The sequence below is a fragment of the Aquarana catesbeiana genome, linkage group LG09 (assembly GCF_042186555.1).
Source record: "Aquarana catesbeiana isolate 2022-GZ linkage group LG09, ASM4218655v1, whole genome shotgun sequence".
Taxonomy (NCBI): domain Eukaryota; kingdom Metazoa; phylum Chordata; class Amphibia; order Anura; family Ranidae; genus Aquarana; species Aquarana catesbeiana.
The window spans coordinates 312600876-312619291 of NC_133332.1; the positions used below are offsets into that span (position 1 = coordinate 312600876).

Here is an 18416-nt window from a genome sequence, read left to right on the forward strand (position 1 = left end):
GAGACAGATCTGTTAAAAAGCCACCAAAGAGCCCCAATCAGCTAAAATTGATGTCTGCAGAACGAGGATAATAAAATAAATATGTGATTGTTGGGTTGTACGGAACCATGCATACGCTTGTGACAAATACTGTATCATTAGCAAATCAATAGCCTGCCTGTATATTTTTTAAAAGATAGATTAAGTGCCTCCCTGCGACAAGCAACATTTAATGTGAAACTTTTATAGCAAACTCCTGTTTTCACAGATTTATGGATGAATCCTTCAGGAATTCCTTGAACTGGGTATTAGAAACTGAGGCAAGCCGTTTCGAAACACAATGCCGTAAAAATGATGGATTTTCCAGGCACCATTTATGTGGTTCCCCCCCCCCCCCCACCTCTGCTCTCACTAAGGGCCCGGCCGTTTTATTGATTTATAACCTTAATTTTCATTCACAAGTCTCTGGAACTATGGGGGAGCAGACATGTTCCTGTTTAGTCTGATTAAATGGAAGGAGTCTTAGCCGGTGGAGAGAAATAGGTCATGGCTGTTATTTTTACATTGTGTGACGAAGCAGCTGGCTTGACTTAATGATTTGCCACCCTTTTCTATTGGCACTTGGAGCCATGTGTTTTCATTTCCACTCGGGCCTACGGGGTCTAACACTGCACTCTTTGTCGCCAAGACCAGTGGTCAGACATTGAGTGGGAAGCAAGATTCCTAGAGTGTTGTTTGAGCATTTTCAGTTCATTATTCTCCGCTTATGACTTAAAGTGGTTGTAAACCTCTGAAATGAAAAATGAATAAAACATACTCTTCAATAAGTTGTACTTGCCTCAATCGAAAGCACTGTCTGCTCTCATTCCCCTACAATCTGCGCGAGTCACTTTCAATAGTCTATGCCAGCCATTCTCCACTAGGGTTCCTCCAGGGGTGGCTAGGGATTTCTTGAGCTGTGGCTAACTGACCACCCATCTGGGTGCACAGATACACTTTATGGAGACATTGGGGGTCTGCTAGGTGCAGGAGACATCAGTGGTCTACTGGAAACATCGGAGGTCTATTAGCTGCTGGAGACATTAGTGGTCTACTGGAAACATCAAGGGTCTATTAGCTGTTGGAGACATCAGTGGTCTACTGGAAACATCAGGGGTCTTATAGCTGCTGCAGACATCAGTGGTCTACTTGAAACATCAGGGGTCTATAACTGCTGGAGAAATCAGTGGTCTACTGGAAACATTGGGGGTCTATTAGCTGCTGGAGACATCAGTGGTCTACTGGAAACATCAGGGGTCTTATAGCTGCTGGAGACATCAGTGGTCTACTGGAAACATTGGGGGTCTATTAGCTGCTGGAGTCATCAGTGGTCTACTGGAAACATCAGGGGTCTTATAGCTGCTGGAGACATCAGTGGTCTACTGGAAACATCAGGGGTCTATAACTGCTGGAGAAATCAGTGGTCTACTGGAAACATTGGGGGTCTATTAGCTGCTGGAGTCATCAGTGGTCTACTGGAAACATTGGGGGTCTATTAGCTGCTGGAGACATCAGTGGTCTACTGGAAACATCGGGGGGGGGGGGGGTCTGTTAGCTGATTCTTTGGCTGTAACAGTCAGGGAATGGCAGCTCTGAACCTGGAAGTGCCGAAATCCTTGTCACCTCCGGGGTCTTTGGCAAGAGGAGGTTAGGGAATAGGTGTTTTTCTATCTACCCCCTGCCTTCTGGAGCTCATCTGTATCTAACTTTTGAGGCAGTTTTCCATGGCCCCTGGTTTTGAGGAACATGAGAACCCAGGAACCAACACAATTAAACAATGGCCAGTCTACTGCTTGCTCTGCAGAATGACTTGCATGAAATGCATATACTGTTTTTGGTCTTTACTGGAACTAGTACCAACTCTTGGAACTGTGCAGTAGATGTATCCAGTGCCAGATAACAGCCATGTATGTTTTTGAAAGGTTCCTTTGTATGGTGCAGTTCAGATTTTGGGACAACTACAGATCTTTTACCAATGTTGGTGCCACGCAACCCAAATCAGGGTTGGGTTAAGTCAGTTAGATCCTTCCCCCCGTACATCATACATGTGCAACCACCAACCCAATTTACCAAAGCTCAATTTATGTGTTTGTGAAACTGGAAGATCACAGAAACACTACAGAAAAGAGGGATCACCCCTTCTGTCTCCACTTGATTGGATTAGTCAACATCTCTTTTCTAGTTTCTGTTCTGATTTTTTGTTTAAGGTATTAATAAAGCCAATGTATTCATCACAAAGTGTTCCTTAAAAACAAAGCAACAAAAAACATAAGAATTTACTTGTTGTGGTGAACTTGGTCAAAGGTGGTCCTTGAGTGTTATTTTTCACTACATGGATTGATACTTCATAGGTCTCTCCGGGGGCAAGTCCATGTTGTGTATAGGAGGTGACCGGTCTTTCCAGGCTTGTGCTTATCTCTCCATTCAGCTTTTTCTAGAATAATGCAATATTACAAAAAATAAATACAAAGATAAATAAATAAATAAATAGATTAATTAACTAATTAAATAAACAAATATTATTATTATTATTATTATTATTATAATTATATTAATATTATTATATATATTATATTATTATATATATATATAATAATAATAATAATAATAATAATCCTAATAATAGTAATATTATTATTATTATTATTAGACTTAATAGACTTATTATAATAATAATAGTAGAATACAGGAGGCTGATACCAAGTCAATTGCAGGTGCTTCCATTTCTTAAATTTAATGGTGTAGGGCAGCGGTTTCCAAACTGTGACTTGGGGGCCAGATGCAGCTCTTTGCTTACTTTTATCCAGCCCTTGGGGCACTATTTCATCCACTGATACCAACAATGGAGCATAATCCCCCCCTTAGTGACTCCAATGAAGAGGGCACAATTCCTCCCACTGACAACCAACAATAGGGCACAATTCCTCCCAATGACAACAACAATGGGGCCCAATGACACCAATGATGGAGCACAATTCCTCCCAATGCCACCTTTCTCTTGCAGCATCCTATGGAGCCGTCCTTACAGGCAGGGACTAGAGTTGTGTCTCCCTACACTGTGTACATCAATAGAAACACACAGCCCCCATAGCCTAAGATGGCAAGGCACTCCCTTCCTTCTCCCCCACCAATTCTCCCACCTAACAGCCTGGCTCCATAGTGCACTATCCACTCTTTCCTGTGTAGACCAGAAGTCCAGGGAATTTAGCATTGAGCGAGCAGGAGCCAGCAGCATGAGCAAGTGCTGGGGTAAGAATTTAAATACCTGGAGATGGTTTATTTTTTTTTGTGTTCAGTCTATACTCACAGTGTTCTGGAATATAAGTTTCCATGTGTCAAATGAGATATCCAGTGGCTCCCATTCCACATCTACAAAGGTCTCCTTCACGGTTTTAAACCTCAGATCATCCGTGGTGGGCAAATCTGTTAAAAATAAATAAATAAACAAAACAAAAATTATTTTTGTTCAGAATTCACAGATATAGTTCGTTCGTGGACGGCATATATTTTTCAGATTTCGCAGATTAACTAAATGAATACACAGGATGACCAAAAAAACCCCAAAAACTTATGAACTACTTCTTTAAATGGCATAGACATATAAAGTAGGCACCTAGAGTTGGCCTTGCAGGCTTCCCTGAAAGTCTTACAACTTAGAAAGATCTAATATACAAAAACCGATGGGCCTGACCCTGCCACTCCTCACTACTGGTCCATCACTATGATGAATTGACTCACTGGCCAATAGTGAACCAAGGAATGGGAGAGAGAAAAGCATTGCATTGTGACAAACCACTTCATAATGACTTCAGGTGCAACCAAAACAATTTTGTAGCGGTCTTAACAAAGCCCTAAAATTGTATCATTGGCAGTTATGCACATGCTAAAGTTCTTGCTTCATCTTTCTTTGGAACTGTTCAGTTATAATCTGTTTGTCTGGACCTGGATCACCTGCTGGTGGCACAGTGGTTTCTAGAGCGGAAGGTTGTAGTTGCTGGTGTCCCCCAACAGCCAGCAGATCCCAGTAAACCAGTGGTTTCTCCTGTTAGTTTCCCTCTCTGTCTCCCCATCTTTCTTTTTTTGGTGGCCCCAAGCATGAATTGGAGGTTGCCTCACAGAAATGAATTAAGCTGAAGGTCAATGGAGCTTCCTAAGGTTTTCTGTAAACAAAATATGTCCTTTTGGTCATCAGAAGAGCATGAGTGTTAGGAAACAAATACATAATGCTCATTCCCATGCAGCTAAGGCTCGTGCACCAGCACACAGACGAGCTTGAGCTAATATCCAGCGTGCCCTGACACGTAGGTGCATTTGTGTGTGCCCATGGACATTGGCGCCTACGTCTGCACGCATTGGTGCCAAGCTGCTTGTTTAAAGGAGATCCTGGTGTGTGCTAATTGCTGGATGTTCTTCAGCTTTCCCGTGACCCGTGTTCCTGCTTTTGCTCACTGATATTCCATTGCTGACCCAGATTATTCCTAACCTTGCTCTGTGGATTCTGGATACTGACCTTGGCTTGCCTCTGACTATTTTCTGCCTGCTTCCCTGGTACTGACCTCAGCCTGCTCCTTGACTTCACTCTGCCTGGTTCCCTGGTACTGAACCCAACCTGCTACTGGACCTTGTCCTGCTTGCTTCCCTGGTACAGACCTTGGCCTGCTATTGGACCTTGTTCTGCCTGCTTCCCTGGTACAGACCTTGACCTGCTATTGGACCCTGTACTGCCTGCTTCCCTGGTACTGACCCCAACCTGCTACTGGACCTTGCTCTGTTGCTTTCCTGGTTCTGATCTTAACCTGCTATTGGACCTTGCTCTGCCTGCCTCCCTGGTACTGACCTGCTATTGGACCTTGCTCTGCTTGCTTCCCTGGTAAAGACCTTGACCTGCTATTGGACCTTGCATTGCCTGCCTCCCTGGTACTGACCCTAATCTGCTACTGGACCTTGCTCTGCTTGCTTCCCTAGTAAAGATCTTGGCCTGCTATTGAATCTTGCTCTGCCTGCCTCCCTGGTACTGACCCTAACCTGCTACTGGACCTTGCTCTGCTTGCTTCCCTAGTGAAGACCATGGCCTGCTATTGGATCTTGCTCTGCCTGCTTCCCTGGTACTGACCTTGGCCTGCTACTGGACCTTGCTCTGCTTGCTTCCCTGGTAAAGACCTTGGTCTGCTATTGGACCTTGCTCTGCCTGCCTCCCTGGTACTGACATTGGCCTGCTATTGGACCTTGCTCTACCTGCCTCCCTGGTACTGGCTTTGGCCTGCTATTGGACCTTGCTCTGCCTGCTTTCTGTCTACACTGCTGCCTCGCTGCATATGTACTTGACTCACCTTGACTACGTCTCTATCCATGGCAATCACCTGCTCTCAAGCTTCCGGCACCCATGCTTCTTTGATCCTTGTACCTCTGTCACCACATTCAGGGGTGCTTAGACCAGAGACACAAGGGAAGCCCTCTCATCAACTCGGCCTCCAACCAGTGACAATGAGGTTGGGACTAGTGCTTTATGCATACATCTGCAATAATACTTATGTCCACTGAGGTATCATTTTTGTTATCAAATTGACCAAATTTCATCTGGTGCCTGGGTTCATACATATATCCAAAATTTACTTACGTGTTGCAACTCTTGCACTGATGGGGATGCTCTTCTGGTCCCTCAGGATAGCATAGACACGAACAAAATACTCCACACCTGGTTCAAGCTGCGTAATGGTGGCTGCGGTTTGGTCTCCAGGCACACTAAAATCGAGCTCTAGCCCTCCAACGCTCGTTGGAGTGTACGTGATCAGGTAACGAGAGACTTTGATTTTGTTGGCCCATTCGATATCTACAGTTTGTGTGGTCACGTTTGTCACAATTAGGTTTTCTGGTGGTGATACTGTTGGATGGGAGCAAAAGGTAACAAGGTTTTAAGATTCTGATGACAAGACAGCGTTAATTGGCATACAGTACCCATTGACTGTCAACAATTATCAAAGGTTTTAATTGACTGTCCACTGCACAGTGCTACACGTATTAGTGTCAATCCACATACACTTTGGTGTGTGTTGTTTTAATTGTCTATGTAGAAATTATGAATGAGCTCATTGGTAGGGGATCATGGCATCAGAAATTACAATGAACATGGTATGTTGTAGTGATTGTCCGTTTTTTGCCTACGTATTATCACAACTGTCCATTTACTTGCCCACATACACATATTTACTATTTTGGATGATGGCACCTTTTAAAATTCATCAGAACTCTGATACAAGGCTAACCTTTAATATACACTGCCCACATATGATATTGTAATATTTGGCTGTTGGTTGCCCATTTATTGTTATGATTACCCATTTCTTGACCAAGTATTATCTTGCGTATTTAAATAAACGCCCATTTGTTGGCCATGTATTGCAACAACAGCCTGTTTTTTGCCCGTGTATTGCCACTATTTCCTGTTTTTTGCCCATATGTGGTCATAATTATTCATCTATTGCCCACCAATTGTAATAAACAACCGTTTTTTGTTGCCCAGGTTTTGTAACAATTGCCTGTTTCTTGCCTATGCATTGTGACAATTTCCTTTTTGTTGCCCACATGTTGTAATGATTGCCTGTTTTTTCCCAACATGTTGTCTCCATTGCCCATTGGCTGCCTACATATTGTCACAATTGCCCATGTATTGACCGCCATTGACTGTCTGTTGCCTATGTATTGTAACTATTTCTGTTTGTTGACCAAATATTGCAACAATTGCCTGTTTGTTCCCCGTCTATTGTCACTATTGCCCATTTCTTGCCCTTATGATGTCACAATTGTTCATCTGTTGCCCACCTATTGTAATAAACAGATGTTTTTTGTTGACCTTGTTTTGAAACAAATTTCCTGTTTCTTGCCTGTGTATTGTAACAATTTCATATTTGTTGCCCACATCTTGTAATGATTGCCTGTTTGTTTCCCACATGTTGTCTCCATTGCCCGTTTGCTGCTTGCCTACATATTGTCACAATTTCCCATTTATTGACCACCATTGGCTGTCTCTTGCCTATGTATTGAAACCATTTCTCTTTGTTGACCATTTATTGCAACAATTGTCTCCGCTCTATTCAAAGAAAGAGAAAACACGGGGGGGGGGGGGGGGGGTTCACTGTGATAGCCAATCAGAGGCTATCACAGCAATCAGGTAACCTGGAATCGGGAGTTTCAGGTCCCGAACGTTAGTAAGTGGTGAGACCCTGGTCTCTGTGCTGGGAGGGCGCAATGGTCGATCAGCGACTTATACTGTGACTGTGGTAGTGTGGCGGGAAATCTGGCGTTAATTGACGCTGGCTGGGAGGGATGCTAGCTAACAGACACTGATGTCGTTAGTGACACTAACATGCGGGGGGTGGGTGGTTTGGGGCAGGGAGGGCTCTGCTCCTCTCACCCCAAAGCAGCTTGCCCTTCTGTTGATGGGGACAAGGCCCTCATCCCCACAACCCTGGGCTGTGGTTGTGGGGGTCTGAGGGCAGAGGGCTTATCAGAAACTGGAGGCCCCCCTAACGGGCGATTTTAAAGATGAACTTTTACTTGGCCTGAACCGTTCGCCGAACTCTACTGGCTGGGAAGGGGTTAACATCAAGGGGGCAACCAAGGGGCTAACTGTGTGTCTAACAAGTGTAATAGGTGCTGCTTTTACTAAGAGATCTGGCTGCTTTTTCTCCCTGAAGTCAGAGTTGAGTTCAGGGAGAAGAAGCAGACAGATCACTGTCTGTGCACAGAGTTCCGTGTGTTTGTCAACACAGAACTCTGTGCTGTGTTTGGCCACAGCCGATCAGCAGGTGTACAGCCTAAATCATTGGCTGTAACCTGCTGACAAACTTCTGCTGTGTTCAAGCAAGTGTACAAACTTGTGCTGTGCGCGCTGCCCAAACCAGGAAGTACACCTGGCTGTGGGCAAGCGTTTAAAACAAAATAAAATAACTCACAATACATTTTATTCTCAGCTGGACCTACCTCCATCACAGAACTCTCCAATAAAACCTTCATCGCAGACGCATTGTCCGTTGACACAACGACCTTGGTTATTGCAGTTGTTGAAGCACGTGAGTTCGCCACAGTTGTCACCGGCATATCCTTCATTGCATATGCACTGACCATCAACGCATACTCCTCTGTTGTTACAATCGTCGGGGCATCGCAGTTCACCACAATCGTCGCCAATGAACAAGTTGTCGCATATGCACTGCCCGTTGACGCAGCGCCCTCTGTGGTTGCAATCGTTGGGGCACTTAAGTTCAGAGCAATCTTCTCCCATGAATCCCTCATCGCACACGCACTGCCCATTGACGCAGCGCCCTTTGTTGTTACAGTCGTCGGGGCATCTCAGTTCACCGCAATCGAGACCCGTGAACCCTTCATCGCACACGCACTGCCCGTTGACGCAACGCCCTTTGTTGTTACAGTCGTTGGGGCATCTCAGTTCATCACAATCGAGGCCCGTGAACCCTTCATCGCACACGCACAGCCCGTTGACGCACCGCCCTTTGTTGTTACAGTCGTTGGGGCATCTCAGTTCATCGCAATCCAGACCCGTGAACCCTTCATTGCACACGCACTGCCCGTTGACGCAGCGGCCCTTGTTGTTGCAGTCATTGGGGCACCTCAGCTCGCTACAGTCAAGGCCTGTGAATCCCTCATCACATATGCACTGCCCGTTAACGCAGGTTCCTCTCTTGTTGCAGTCATCGGGGCACCTGAGATCGCCGCAATCAGCGCCGATGTATTCCACGTCGCAAATGCACAGTCCGTTAACGCAGCGCCCTCTGTTGTTGCAGTCGTTGGGGCATCTCAATTCGCTGCAGTCGTCGTTGGTGAAGCCCTCGTTGCAGACGCACACTCCGTTGACGCACACTCCGTTGTTGTTGCAGTTGTTTGGGCAAGCAAGCTCTCCGCAGTCGTCTCCGGTAAACCCTTCCTCGCACAAGCACACGCCGTTGACGCAGCGGCCGCGGTCGAAGCAGTCGTTGGGGCAGATCAGCTCACTGCAGTCCTCTCCCGTGTAGGGGTGGTCACAGATGCACTCGTTGTCCACGCAGCGCCCGCGGTTGTTGCAGTTGTCGGGGCACTTGGGTTGGCTGCAGTCTTCCCCGGTATAATCCTCATCGCACACGCAACGGCCGTTCACACACTTTCCGTGCTCGCCGCAAGGCACGGGGCAGACCTCCTCGCCGCAGTCTTCCCCGCCATAGCCTTCGAAGCAAACGCAGACGCCGTCTACGCATTTTCCTTGGTCATTGCAGTCGTTCAGGCAGGTCAGTTCACCGCAGTCCTCTCCGGTGTAGCCTGGGTTGCAGACGCATTTCCCGTCCACGCATATTCCCCGGTTGTTGCAGTTTCCGGGGCATTCCGCTTCCGTGCAGTTGGGTCCTTTCCACCCGGGCTCACAAATGCAGCCGCAGGTTTCGGTGCTGTAGTTTCCACGCCCGTTGCAGTAAGGCTTGGTTTCCAATAAACCTATAAAAGATAACAAAAAACGAGGTTTAGGATGATGTTTCTTAGAAGTAGAACTTTAGCAGGTCATGGACATTATATTCACACATTCTTAGCCCCTTTCCACCTAAGGATAAAACTAATTTTGCAATTTTGACATGTGTTAATAAAACCGTACAAATCATCACAACTACTTTGTGCATCCAGGTGGATTATACCTTTTTTTTTTTTTCAGGACAAATTGGGCTTTCATTTGGTGGTAAATGGTATCAGATATCTCCTGAATTTTTTTTTTTTTTTTATTAAGTGAAAACTGACCTAAAATAGTAAAAAAAAATGTCTTGGTATGCTGACGCCTTACGAGTTCCCTTTACTGGAACTAAGGGGCCAAGTCCAACCCCTGAAAAACAACCCCAAACCATAATCCCCCCTCCACCAAATGATTTGGAAAAGTGCACAAAGCAAAGTCCATAAGGACATTATTATTATTATACAGGATTTATATAGCGCCAACAGTTTACGCAGCACTTTATATAGGACATGGATGAGCGAGTTTGGGGTGGATGAACTTGACTGGCCACTTAGTTCCAGTGAAGGGAACTCTTAAAGTGTCAGAATACCAAGACATTTTGGACAATTTCATGCTCCCAACGTTGTGGGAACAGTTTGGGGACGGCCCCTTCCTGTTCCAAGATGAAGTGCACAAAGCAAGGTCCATAAAGACATGGATGAGCGAGTTTAGGGTGGAGGAACTTGACTGGCCTGCACAGAGTCTTGACCTCAACCCAATGGAACACCTTTGGGATAAATTAGAGTAGAGGCTGCGAGCCAGGCCTTCTCTCCAACATGAGTGCCTGACCTCACAAATGGGCTTCTGGAGGAATGGTCAAACATTCCAATAGACACACTCCTAAACCTTGTGGACGGCCTTCCAAGAAGAATTGAAGCTGTTATAGCTGCAAAGGGTGGGCCAACTCAATATTGAACCCTACGAACTAAGACTGGGATGCCATTAAAGCTCATGTGCGTGTAAAGGCAGGAGTCCCAATACTTTTGGTAATGTGTGATAGTGTATGTATCCCTAGTTGTAAAGGGTTTACTGAAGAAGGGACAAGTGACGAAACGCGTCAGTTTCTTCTTTTTCCTGCAGACAGAGAACCTCTAATCATAGAGGGTTATTATACTCTATGTGTATTACCTATAAAAAAATAATATACTGTTTTTAATGGGGGCCTGTCTGTCTGGACAGGGAAACAGCAAATTGATCCTCCAGGAAATGTGTTTTTATTTTATTTTAATATTTTGTATCTAATAACATATATATATATATATATATATATATATATATATATATATATATATATATATTTTTTTTTTTTTCTTTTACCAGTGGTTGTAATGTTATTCCTGAGAGCTTTGGGTACCAAAAAAAATTCCCATTTCTTTTTTTTCCATGCACGTGTGCTGACAAGAAACATGCTGAACTGCTGCTGCAACTTCACTGTCCAATCACAGTCTGGAGGGGGTGGGGTGGGGCGTGGCTACCTTTTATTTATAAGGTTCTACACCAAGATGGCTGCCGCAGGTCACCAGAAGTTGCCGCGTCCAGATAGCTGCCACCTCTGAGACACAAACGGATTCCAGGAAGGGGACAGTGCCCTCTATGGACACCACTCCATCTGTACCATGGCACAGTGCCACCTACTGGATGGAAGAAAACCTGCACCTGCCTACACATATGCATTCTAAATGAATAGCACCACAAAACCCACGTAACGTAGGTTAATGCGCATTGCAGTAATACAGCAGAAAAGTTTGTTTCGGCCCTGAATCTCAGGACTTGATGGACATAAATACAATTTTTTTTTAGTCATATTAAAAATCTCCCTTTTATGTCTTTGAACGGTTTGCATGAAGTTCGGCTTTAAAATAGCATTTGCATGAGACCAAAGCTGGATCTACAGCAGTCACAGTTCCCCAACCTGAATTCCTGGCATGGCTCCTGCAACGGCCATTACTGCTACACTCAGGCCAAAAAAGGCATTCCACCATCTCCTACTGAACAACGTGCTATTAATACGGAGACGGCTGAATACGGTGTAAAGCTTCTGTCAGATATTCCTTCAATGATGGATATTAGGATGGAATAATACGTGCAGAGAATGAGGAGGCCATGGGGAACGTCACTACGCTGTAACTATTCAGGGGCTATAAGACGCATGAGGTGCTAATCTACGACCTAATACAAATTTATAGGAATACCGGGAGCGTGTTCTTTGCCAGTAAGTAGGCTGTGGACAGTTTTATGAAGATTTATAGGGGTTGGACAGTGGTTGACTCTTCTTTTGGCTCCCAACCAGGAACCTTATGTGTTCACAGATACCATTCTTCTGCTACTGTAACCAAAGATGCAGCTAATCAAGGTGATCTGTGATCTGATCTGTGCTTGGTTAGCTGCAGCTGAACCCTAGTAGACCCTTGATGACTCTATAAAGAGAACCTGTCACCCGCCCAATGCTATCATATAGAGGGCTTGTTGGCCCCCTTGTGATATGCCTAATTAGCCGCAGCTGGCCCCTAATAGATCATTGATAGATCTAGAAAGAGAACCTATCACCTGCCCAATGCCATTATATAGGGGGCTGGCTGGCCCCATTGTGAAATTTTTGATTAGTTGCAGCTGACCCCTAACAGACCCTTAATGTCTTTATAAAGAGGACCTGTCACCTGCCCAATGCTATCACATAGAGGGCTTGTTGGCCCCCTTGTGATATGCCTAATTAGCCGCAGCTGGCCCCTAATAGATCATTGATAGATCTAGAAAGAGAACCTATCACCTGCCCAATGCCATTATATAGGGGGCTGGCTGGCCCCATTGTGAAATTTTTGATTAGTTGCAGCTGACCCCTAACAGACCCTTAATGTCTTTATAAAGAGGACCTGTCACCTGCCCAATGCTATCACATAGAGGGCTTGTTGGCCCCCTTAAGATATGCTTGATTAGCTGCAGCTGACTCCCTAATAGACCCTTGTAGCCTCTATAAAGAGGACCTGTCACCTGTCCAATGCTATCACATAGGGGGCTGCAGCTGAACCCTAGTAGACCCTTGTTGTCTCTATAAAGAGGACCTGTTACCTGCCCAATTCTATCACATAGGGGGCTGCAGCTGAACCCAACTAGACCCTTGTTGTCTCTATAAAGAGGACCTGTCACCTGCCCAATGCTATCCCATAGGGGGCTGGTTGGCCCCATTGTGATATGCTTTATTAGCTGCAGCTGACTCCTAATAGACCTTTAATGTCTCCATAAAGAGCACCTGTCACCCACCCAATACCATCACATAGAGGGCTTCTTAACCTCCTTAAGATATGCTTGATTAGCTGCAGCTGGCCCCTAGTAGACTCTTGTTGTCTCTATAAAGAGGACCTGTCACCTGCCCAATGCTATCACATAGGGGGCTGCAGCTGAACCCTAATAGACCCTTGTTGTCTCTATAAAAAGGGCCTGTCACCTGCCCAATGCTTTCACATAGAGGGCTTGTTGACCCCCTTAAGATATGCTTGATTAGCTGCAGCTGGCCCCTAATAGACCCTTAATGTCTCCATAAAGAGGACCTGTCACCCGCCCAATACCATCACATAGAGGGCTTGGTGACCCCCTTAAGATATGCTTGATTAACTGCAGCTGACTCCCTAATAGACCCTTGTTGTCTCTATAAAGAGGACCAGTTACCTGCCCAATGCTATCACATAGGGGGCTGCAGTTGAACCCTAGTAGACTCTTAATGCCTCCATAAACAGGACCTGTCACCTGCCCAATGCTATCACATAGGGGGCTTGTTGGCCCCCTTGTTATATGCTTGATTAGCATAGAGACCCTTGATGTTTCTATAAAGAGGACCTGTCACCTGCCCAATACTATCATTTTGGGGCTGGTTGGCCCCTTGTGATATGCTTTATTAGCTGCAGCTGAATCCTAATAGACCTTTAATGTCTCCATAAAGAGGACCTGTCACCCGCCCAATGCTATCATATAGAAGGCTTGTTGGCCCCCTTGTGATATGCTTGATTAGCTGTAGCTGACTCCTAATAGACCCTTAATGTCTCCATAAAGAGGACCTGTCACCCGCCCAATACCATCACATAGAGGGCTTGTTGACTCCCTTAAGATATGCTTGATTAGCTGCAGCTGGCCCCTAATAGACCCTTGTTGTCTCTATAAAGTGGACCTGTCACCTGCCCAATGCTATCACATAGAGGGCTTGTTGGCCCCCCTTGGGATAGCAATTAAATTAAATAAAGAAAAAAAAAATACGTAAAGTTATGGGTCCATGATTTACAGTTACAGTAACTCTAAACTGATGACCTGTAAAGGATTTTAAAGCATTGCCTATTGATTGGATAATTTTGGGTACCGTAGTTTCCTGTGATTTCACGGGCCGTGTGCAGTTTTAGGGCTTGACAAGTTTGGTATCTGTTTACTCGATGTAACCTCATCTTTTATAATTTATCAAAATAAATTGGGTACAATACGGTGTTTGTTTGCACTAAAATTAATTTTAGTGTATTTTTTATATATATATATATATACACACACATATATATATATATATATATATATATATATATATATATATATATATATATATATATATATATACATTATTATTCATTTATATTATGTATTTATTAATATTATTAGAAATAGTATTAGTAGTAGTGATATTATTATTACTATTATTATTATTTGTTCTTTATTATTTTTCTTATTCAAGCATTATATTTCATAATGGATTCCATTAAATATATATATATATACACACACAAAGTTGTGATATTGTGAAATCCATTTTTTTTATTGTCATATAAATATGAAATTGAGGACAAAAATGCATTATATGCATTAATTTAAAAGTCTATTGGTTGATTGTGTGTACATGAAAGATCTTTGTAAGTTTATATATATATATATATATATATATATATATATATATATATATATATATATATAAAATATACATATTATATATGCATTATATTATATATATACAGTATATATATATATTTATTAATGATAATAATAAATATGAATAATAAATATTATGAATATATATATATATAAATTTACAAAGATCTTTCATGTACACACAATCAACCAATAGACTTTTAAATTAATGCATATAATGCATTTTTGTCCCCAATTTCATATTTATATGACAATAAAAAAAAAAAATTATGGAAACCCGTAAAGTTTCACAATATCACAACTTTGTAATAAACGTTTAGATGAAAAGTTTTTGAAACTTTGGCTTTTTTTATAAAACGTGTTCCATTTCATTAAAGCATCAATTTTAAACCCATTTCAGTTCCTTGTAGCTTGGTGAACGATATTATTAGCTGACACGTGTTTTCCATCCTTTGAGGTTGCTTTCGAGACTTTACTGGGAAGTAGAAAAAAAAAACAAAAAAAACTCTCCCAGACATGTAATTATATGACTTTACAATGTGGAAGGATAGCCCTTCTCTTTTTTCCTATTACGACAACCGCACATTATTAAAGGATGCAGGATGCTCAGCAATTTTTTAATTATGGGGTATTTTTCTTTCGTAGTAGCAGAGACTTGTACCATGGTAGCCAATAATTAATGTGGTAAGTTTGAAGTTTTCTTTATTATCTTTTTATTTGCTAAAATAACTTAAATGCAAGCTTTCAGGGCCTGTTAGGGTTGTTTTTAAAAGTAAAGCTTTAAGGATGCAATTTTTGAAATAGTTTCAATAATTAAATAATTGGAGCTCTAGTTAAAGCAATAACACTTTCAATGCCATAGAAATTTTTGCTTTTAAAAAAAAAAAAAAACATTTTAGGCCTGAAGATTACATAAAACCCCCCAAAATGATGTATTTTCTGAAAGGAGACACCCTAGGGAATAAAATAGTGGTAGTTCCAATGTTTTTTAGGTCACACAATACAGTATAAAGGCAAAACTTTTGTTAAAAAAAAAAAACACTAATGTTAATTGGAAGGTAAATAAATGCTATATATTATTATTATTACAATTATAATATTATAATTAAAATAATTTATATATAATTAAACCTTGGACTTGACCTTACAAATGGACATAATGTCACACAGACACCCTCTAAAATCTTGTGCAGAGTCTTCCTAGAAGAGTTGAGGAGCTTATAGCCACAATAAAAAGGGCCTCCTCCTTTTAAATGGCCATGGTTTTGGAACAGGCTATCCAACAAGCTCAGAGCCCTGACCTCAACCCTAATGAACAGCTTTGGGAAGAATGGGAATGCCAATTTTGAGCCAGGTCTTCACTTCCAACATCAGTACCCAACCTTGCAAATGGACATACATTCCCACAGACTCCCTCCAAAATCTTATGTAAAGTCTTCCTAGAAGAGTTGAGGAGCTTATAGCCCACAACGAAGGGCAGCTCCTTAAAAATGGCCATGGTTTTGGAACAGGCGGACCAGACTTCAACCCTACTGAACACCTTTGGGATGAATTGGAATGACAATTATGAGCCAGGTCTTCTCATCCAACAACATTACCTTACTTTACAAATGGGCATACATTTTTACAGATATCATGTGGAAAACCTTCCTAGAGGAGCGGAGGAAGTTTTAGTCACAAAGTGAGGGCAACTTCATCTTAAAGGAGTTGGGGGGAAAGGAACAACGCCATACAAGTGGCCATGGTTTTGGAATTGGATGTCTAACAAGCTCAAATCCGTGTGATGGGTGAAGGAACTCAAGTGCCCTTCACAGAGCCCTGCCCTCAACCCTACTGAACACCTTTGGAATGAATTGGAACACTGATTGTAAACCAGGTCTTCTTATCCAACGTCAGTACCTGACTTTACATAAGGGCACCAATTCCTACAGACACCCTCCAAAATCTTGTGGGGAAACCTTGCTAGAAAAGTGGAGAATGCTATAGCCACAAACTGAGTTGGTAGGAAAAGGGGCATGGTTTTGGAATTGGATGTCCAACAAGCTCATATCAGTGTGGTGGGTGTAGAAACTCCAGTGTCCTGACCTCAAGCCTACTGAACACCTTTGGAATAAATTGGAACCCCGATTGTGAGCCAGGTCTCAGGTCCAACATCAATACCTTGACTTCACAAATGTTATTTTGGCCGAATGGGCATAAATGCCAGCAGACACCTTCCAAAATCTTGCGGAAAGCCTTCACAGAAGAGATAAGGCTGCTATAGCCACAAAGGGGGGCCAACTCCATATTAATGAGCATGGCTTTGGAATATGTTGGCCGGGGAGTGGGGGGAACTTCATATTAATGAGCATGGTTTTGGAAAAGGTTGGCCGGGGGGGGCAACTCCATATTAATGAGCATGGTTTTGGAATAAGACCATATACAATTAGGTCACACAGAATATTCTTACCTTGAGCAGTCTGGGAACCAGAACAGCACCCAGCCCCTGAAGTACATTGTTCTCGGAGTGATGATACCAGATTTTCCAATTCCTCTAATCTGCTCAGAAGGTCTTTAATATCTGGGGCTGCTGCACATCCACATGCCCGTCTTGGGATATTAATACGGTGCGTAAAAACAATCTGATTTCCTTCATCTACGGTGGTCTCCTGATAGTTTTTGCCAAGCTCTGTCTGTGACTTGACCTCATTTTCAGATGTGCTTTCCGGGTCCAAATCTATAGAACACAGGGAACCCATTGGGACTTTAATGTTGTAAACATGGTTAAAGACTACGGGTTGATTGTCTTCGGGTAAGGTGACATTGAATCCGCTTTCTCTTTTGTGTCGGATCACTTTCCTTATAAGTCCACTGTTCACCTGAGAACTTAGCATTAATAAGAGGCAGGCAAAAACATTTATGGGATACCCCATGATTACAGTCTTCTTTAAAATATGTTCTTCTTAGTTACTTTTTTGTTGATGTGTCTCCTTTGCTTGTAAATTTCCTTGACACGGGTTTCTAAAGGAAGAAGAAATTGAAATCATCAATGTTGAGAAACAAAGTGAAAAAAAAATCATGGCATCTCAAACAGCATTCATATGACCTGAGGACCTGTTTGTCAACTTTTTGGTTTAAATGAATGTGCTAAAGTGCTCCATGCTGACAATGTGTCCATTTTAGTTTAGAATCAAAGAAAATTTCTAAAATAATAGTCACCATTTTTTTTTTGACCTTCCAAACAAAAGTAAATACTAATTCCATGGCACACCTGCAAGGCATTCATAACATCTGCTGCAGCAGATTACGAGCTGATAAAACGGGTTCTGGGATTCTTTAGATAACCTGTGTTTAAAGGTTGTATTAACAAAGGACTGAATTCTTGTGGGGTTGACGAAGGAAAAATGCTTTAGGCTCACATGTCTAATAGGTCATTCTAATGATATAGCTGAGCTGAGGGTCTCCAAACCAATTAATAAGTAGACCTTCACCTACAGCGCTTCAATGTGGAAGCGTTAGAACCCATTTCAGGTTTTAACTGCTGAGAAATACAAGAGGTGTGGGGTGATGGATCTCTTGATGCAGCAGGTATGTTTAGTCAGGTCTAAAGCAACATAATGGGAATTATTATCCTTAAGCAACTCTCCCAGCAGTGGTGCCTGAAGGCCAATACTTTGCTTGAGTAGGGACTGCATGTGCAAGAGGAAAGTGCCAAACACAGAATGTAAACACTCCCTAATTATTGTATTCAGATTCTTGTATCATCAAAGTCCAATGCACTTCAGGGGCTCAAACGGACAGTGCCATCTTAATAGCATCATGGGCTCTTGGCAAAGTAAAACACTGGGGCCCCTACCAGCCTGCATCATATGCCCCCATCCCAGTGCCCCCTTACATCAGGTTCCCCTATCCCAGTGTCCTCCTTATACAGTATTGTACATCAGGTGTCCCCTTACATCAGGTTCCCCCATCACAGTGCCCTCATACATCAGGTTTC

The 18416-nt window shown here is 43.0% G+C and overlaps 1 protein-coding gene across 2 annotated transcripts in view; it reads right to left on the bottom strand.

Moving 5' to 3' along the window:
- TNC (tenascin C) overlaps nucleotides 1–18416 on the bottom strand; it is a 192593-nt gene that overhangs the window by 111904 nt on the left and 62273 nt on the right. For both annotated transcript variants that reach the window (XM_073600686.1, XM_073600687.1), the window contains exons 2-6: nucleotides 16890–17440; nucleotides 7999–9498; nucleotides 5636–5899; nucleotides 3326–3441; nucleotides 2299–2452 (exon numbers count right to left, since the gene is read on the bottom strand). In XM_073600686.1, coding sequence (XP_073456787.1) covers nucleotides 2299–2452; nucleotides 3326–3441; nucleotides 5636–5899; nucleotides 7999–9498; nucleotides 16890–17352 — 2497 coding nt within the window. In that variant the 5' untranslated portion in view covers nucleotides 17353–17440. The remainder of the gene's footprint in view (nucleotides 1–2298; nucleotides 2453–3325; nucleotides 3442–5635; nucleotides 5900–7998; nucleotides 9499–16889; nucleotides 17441–18416) is intronic.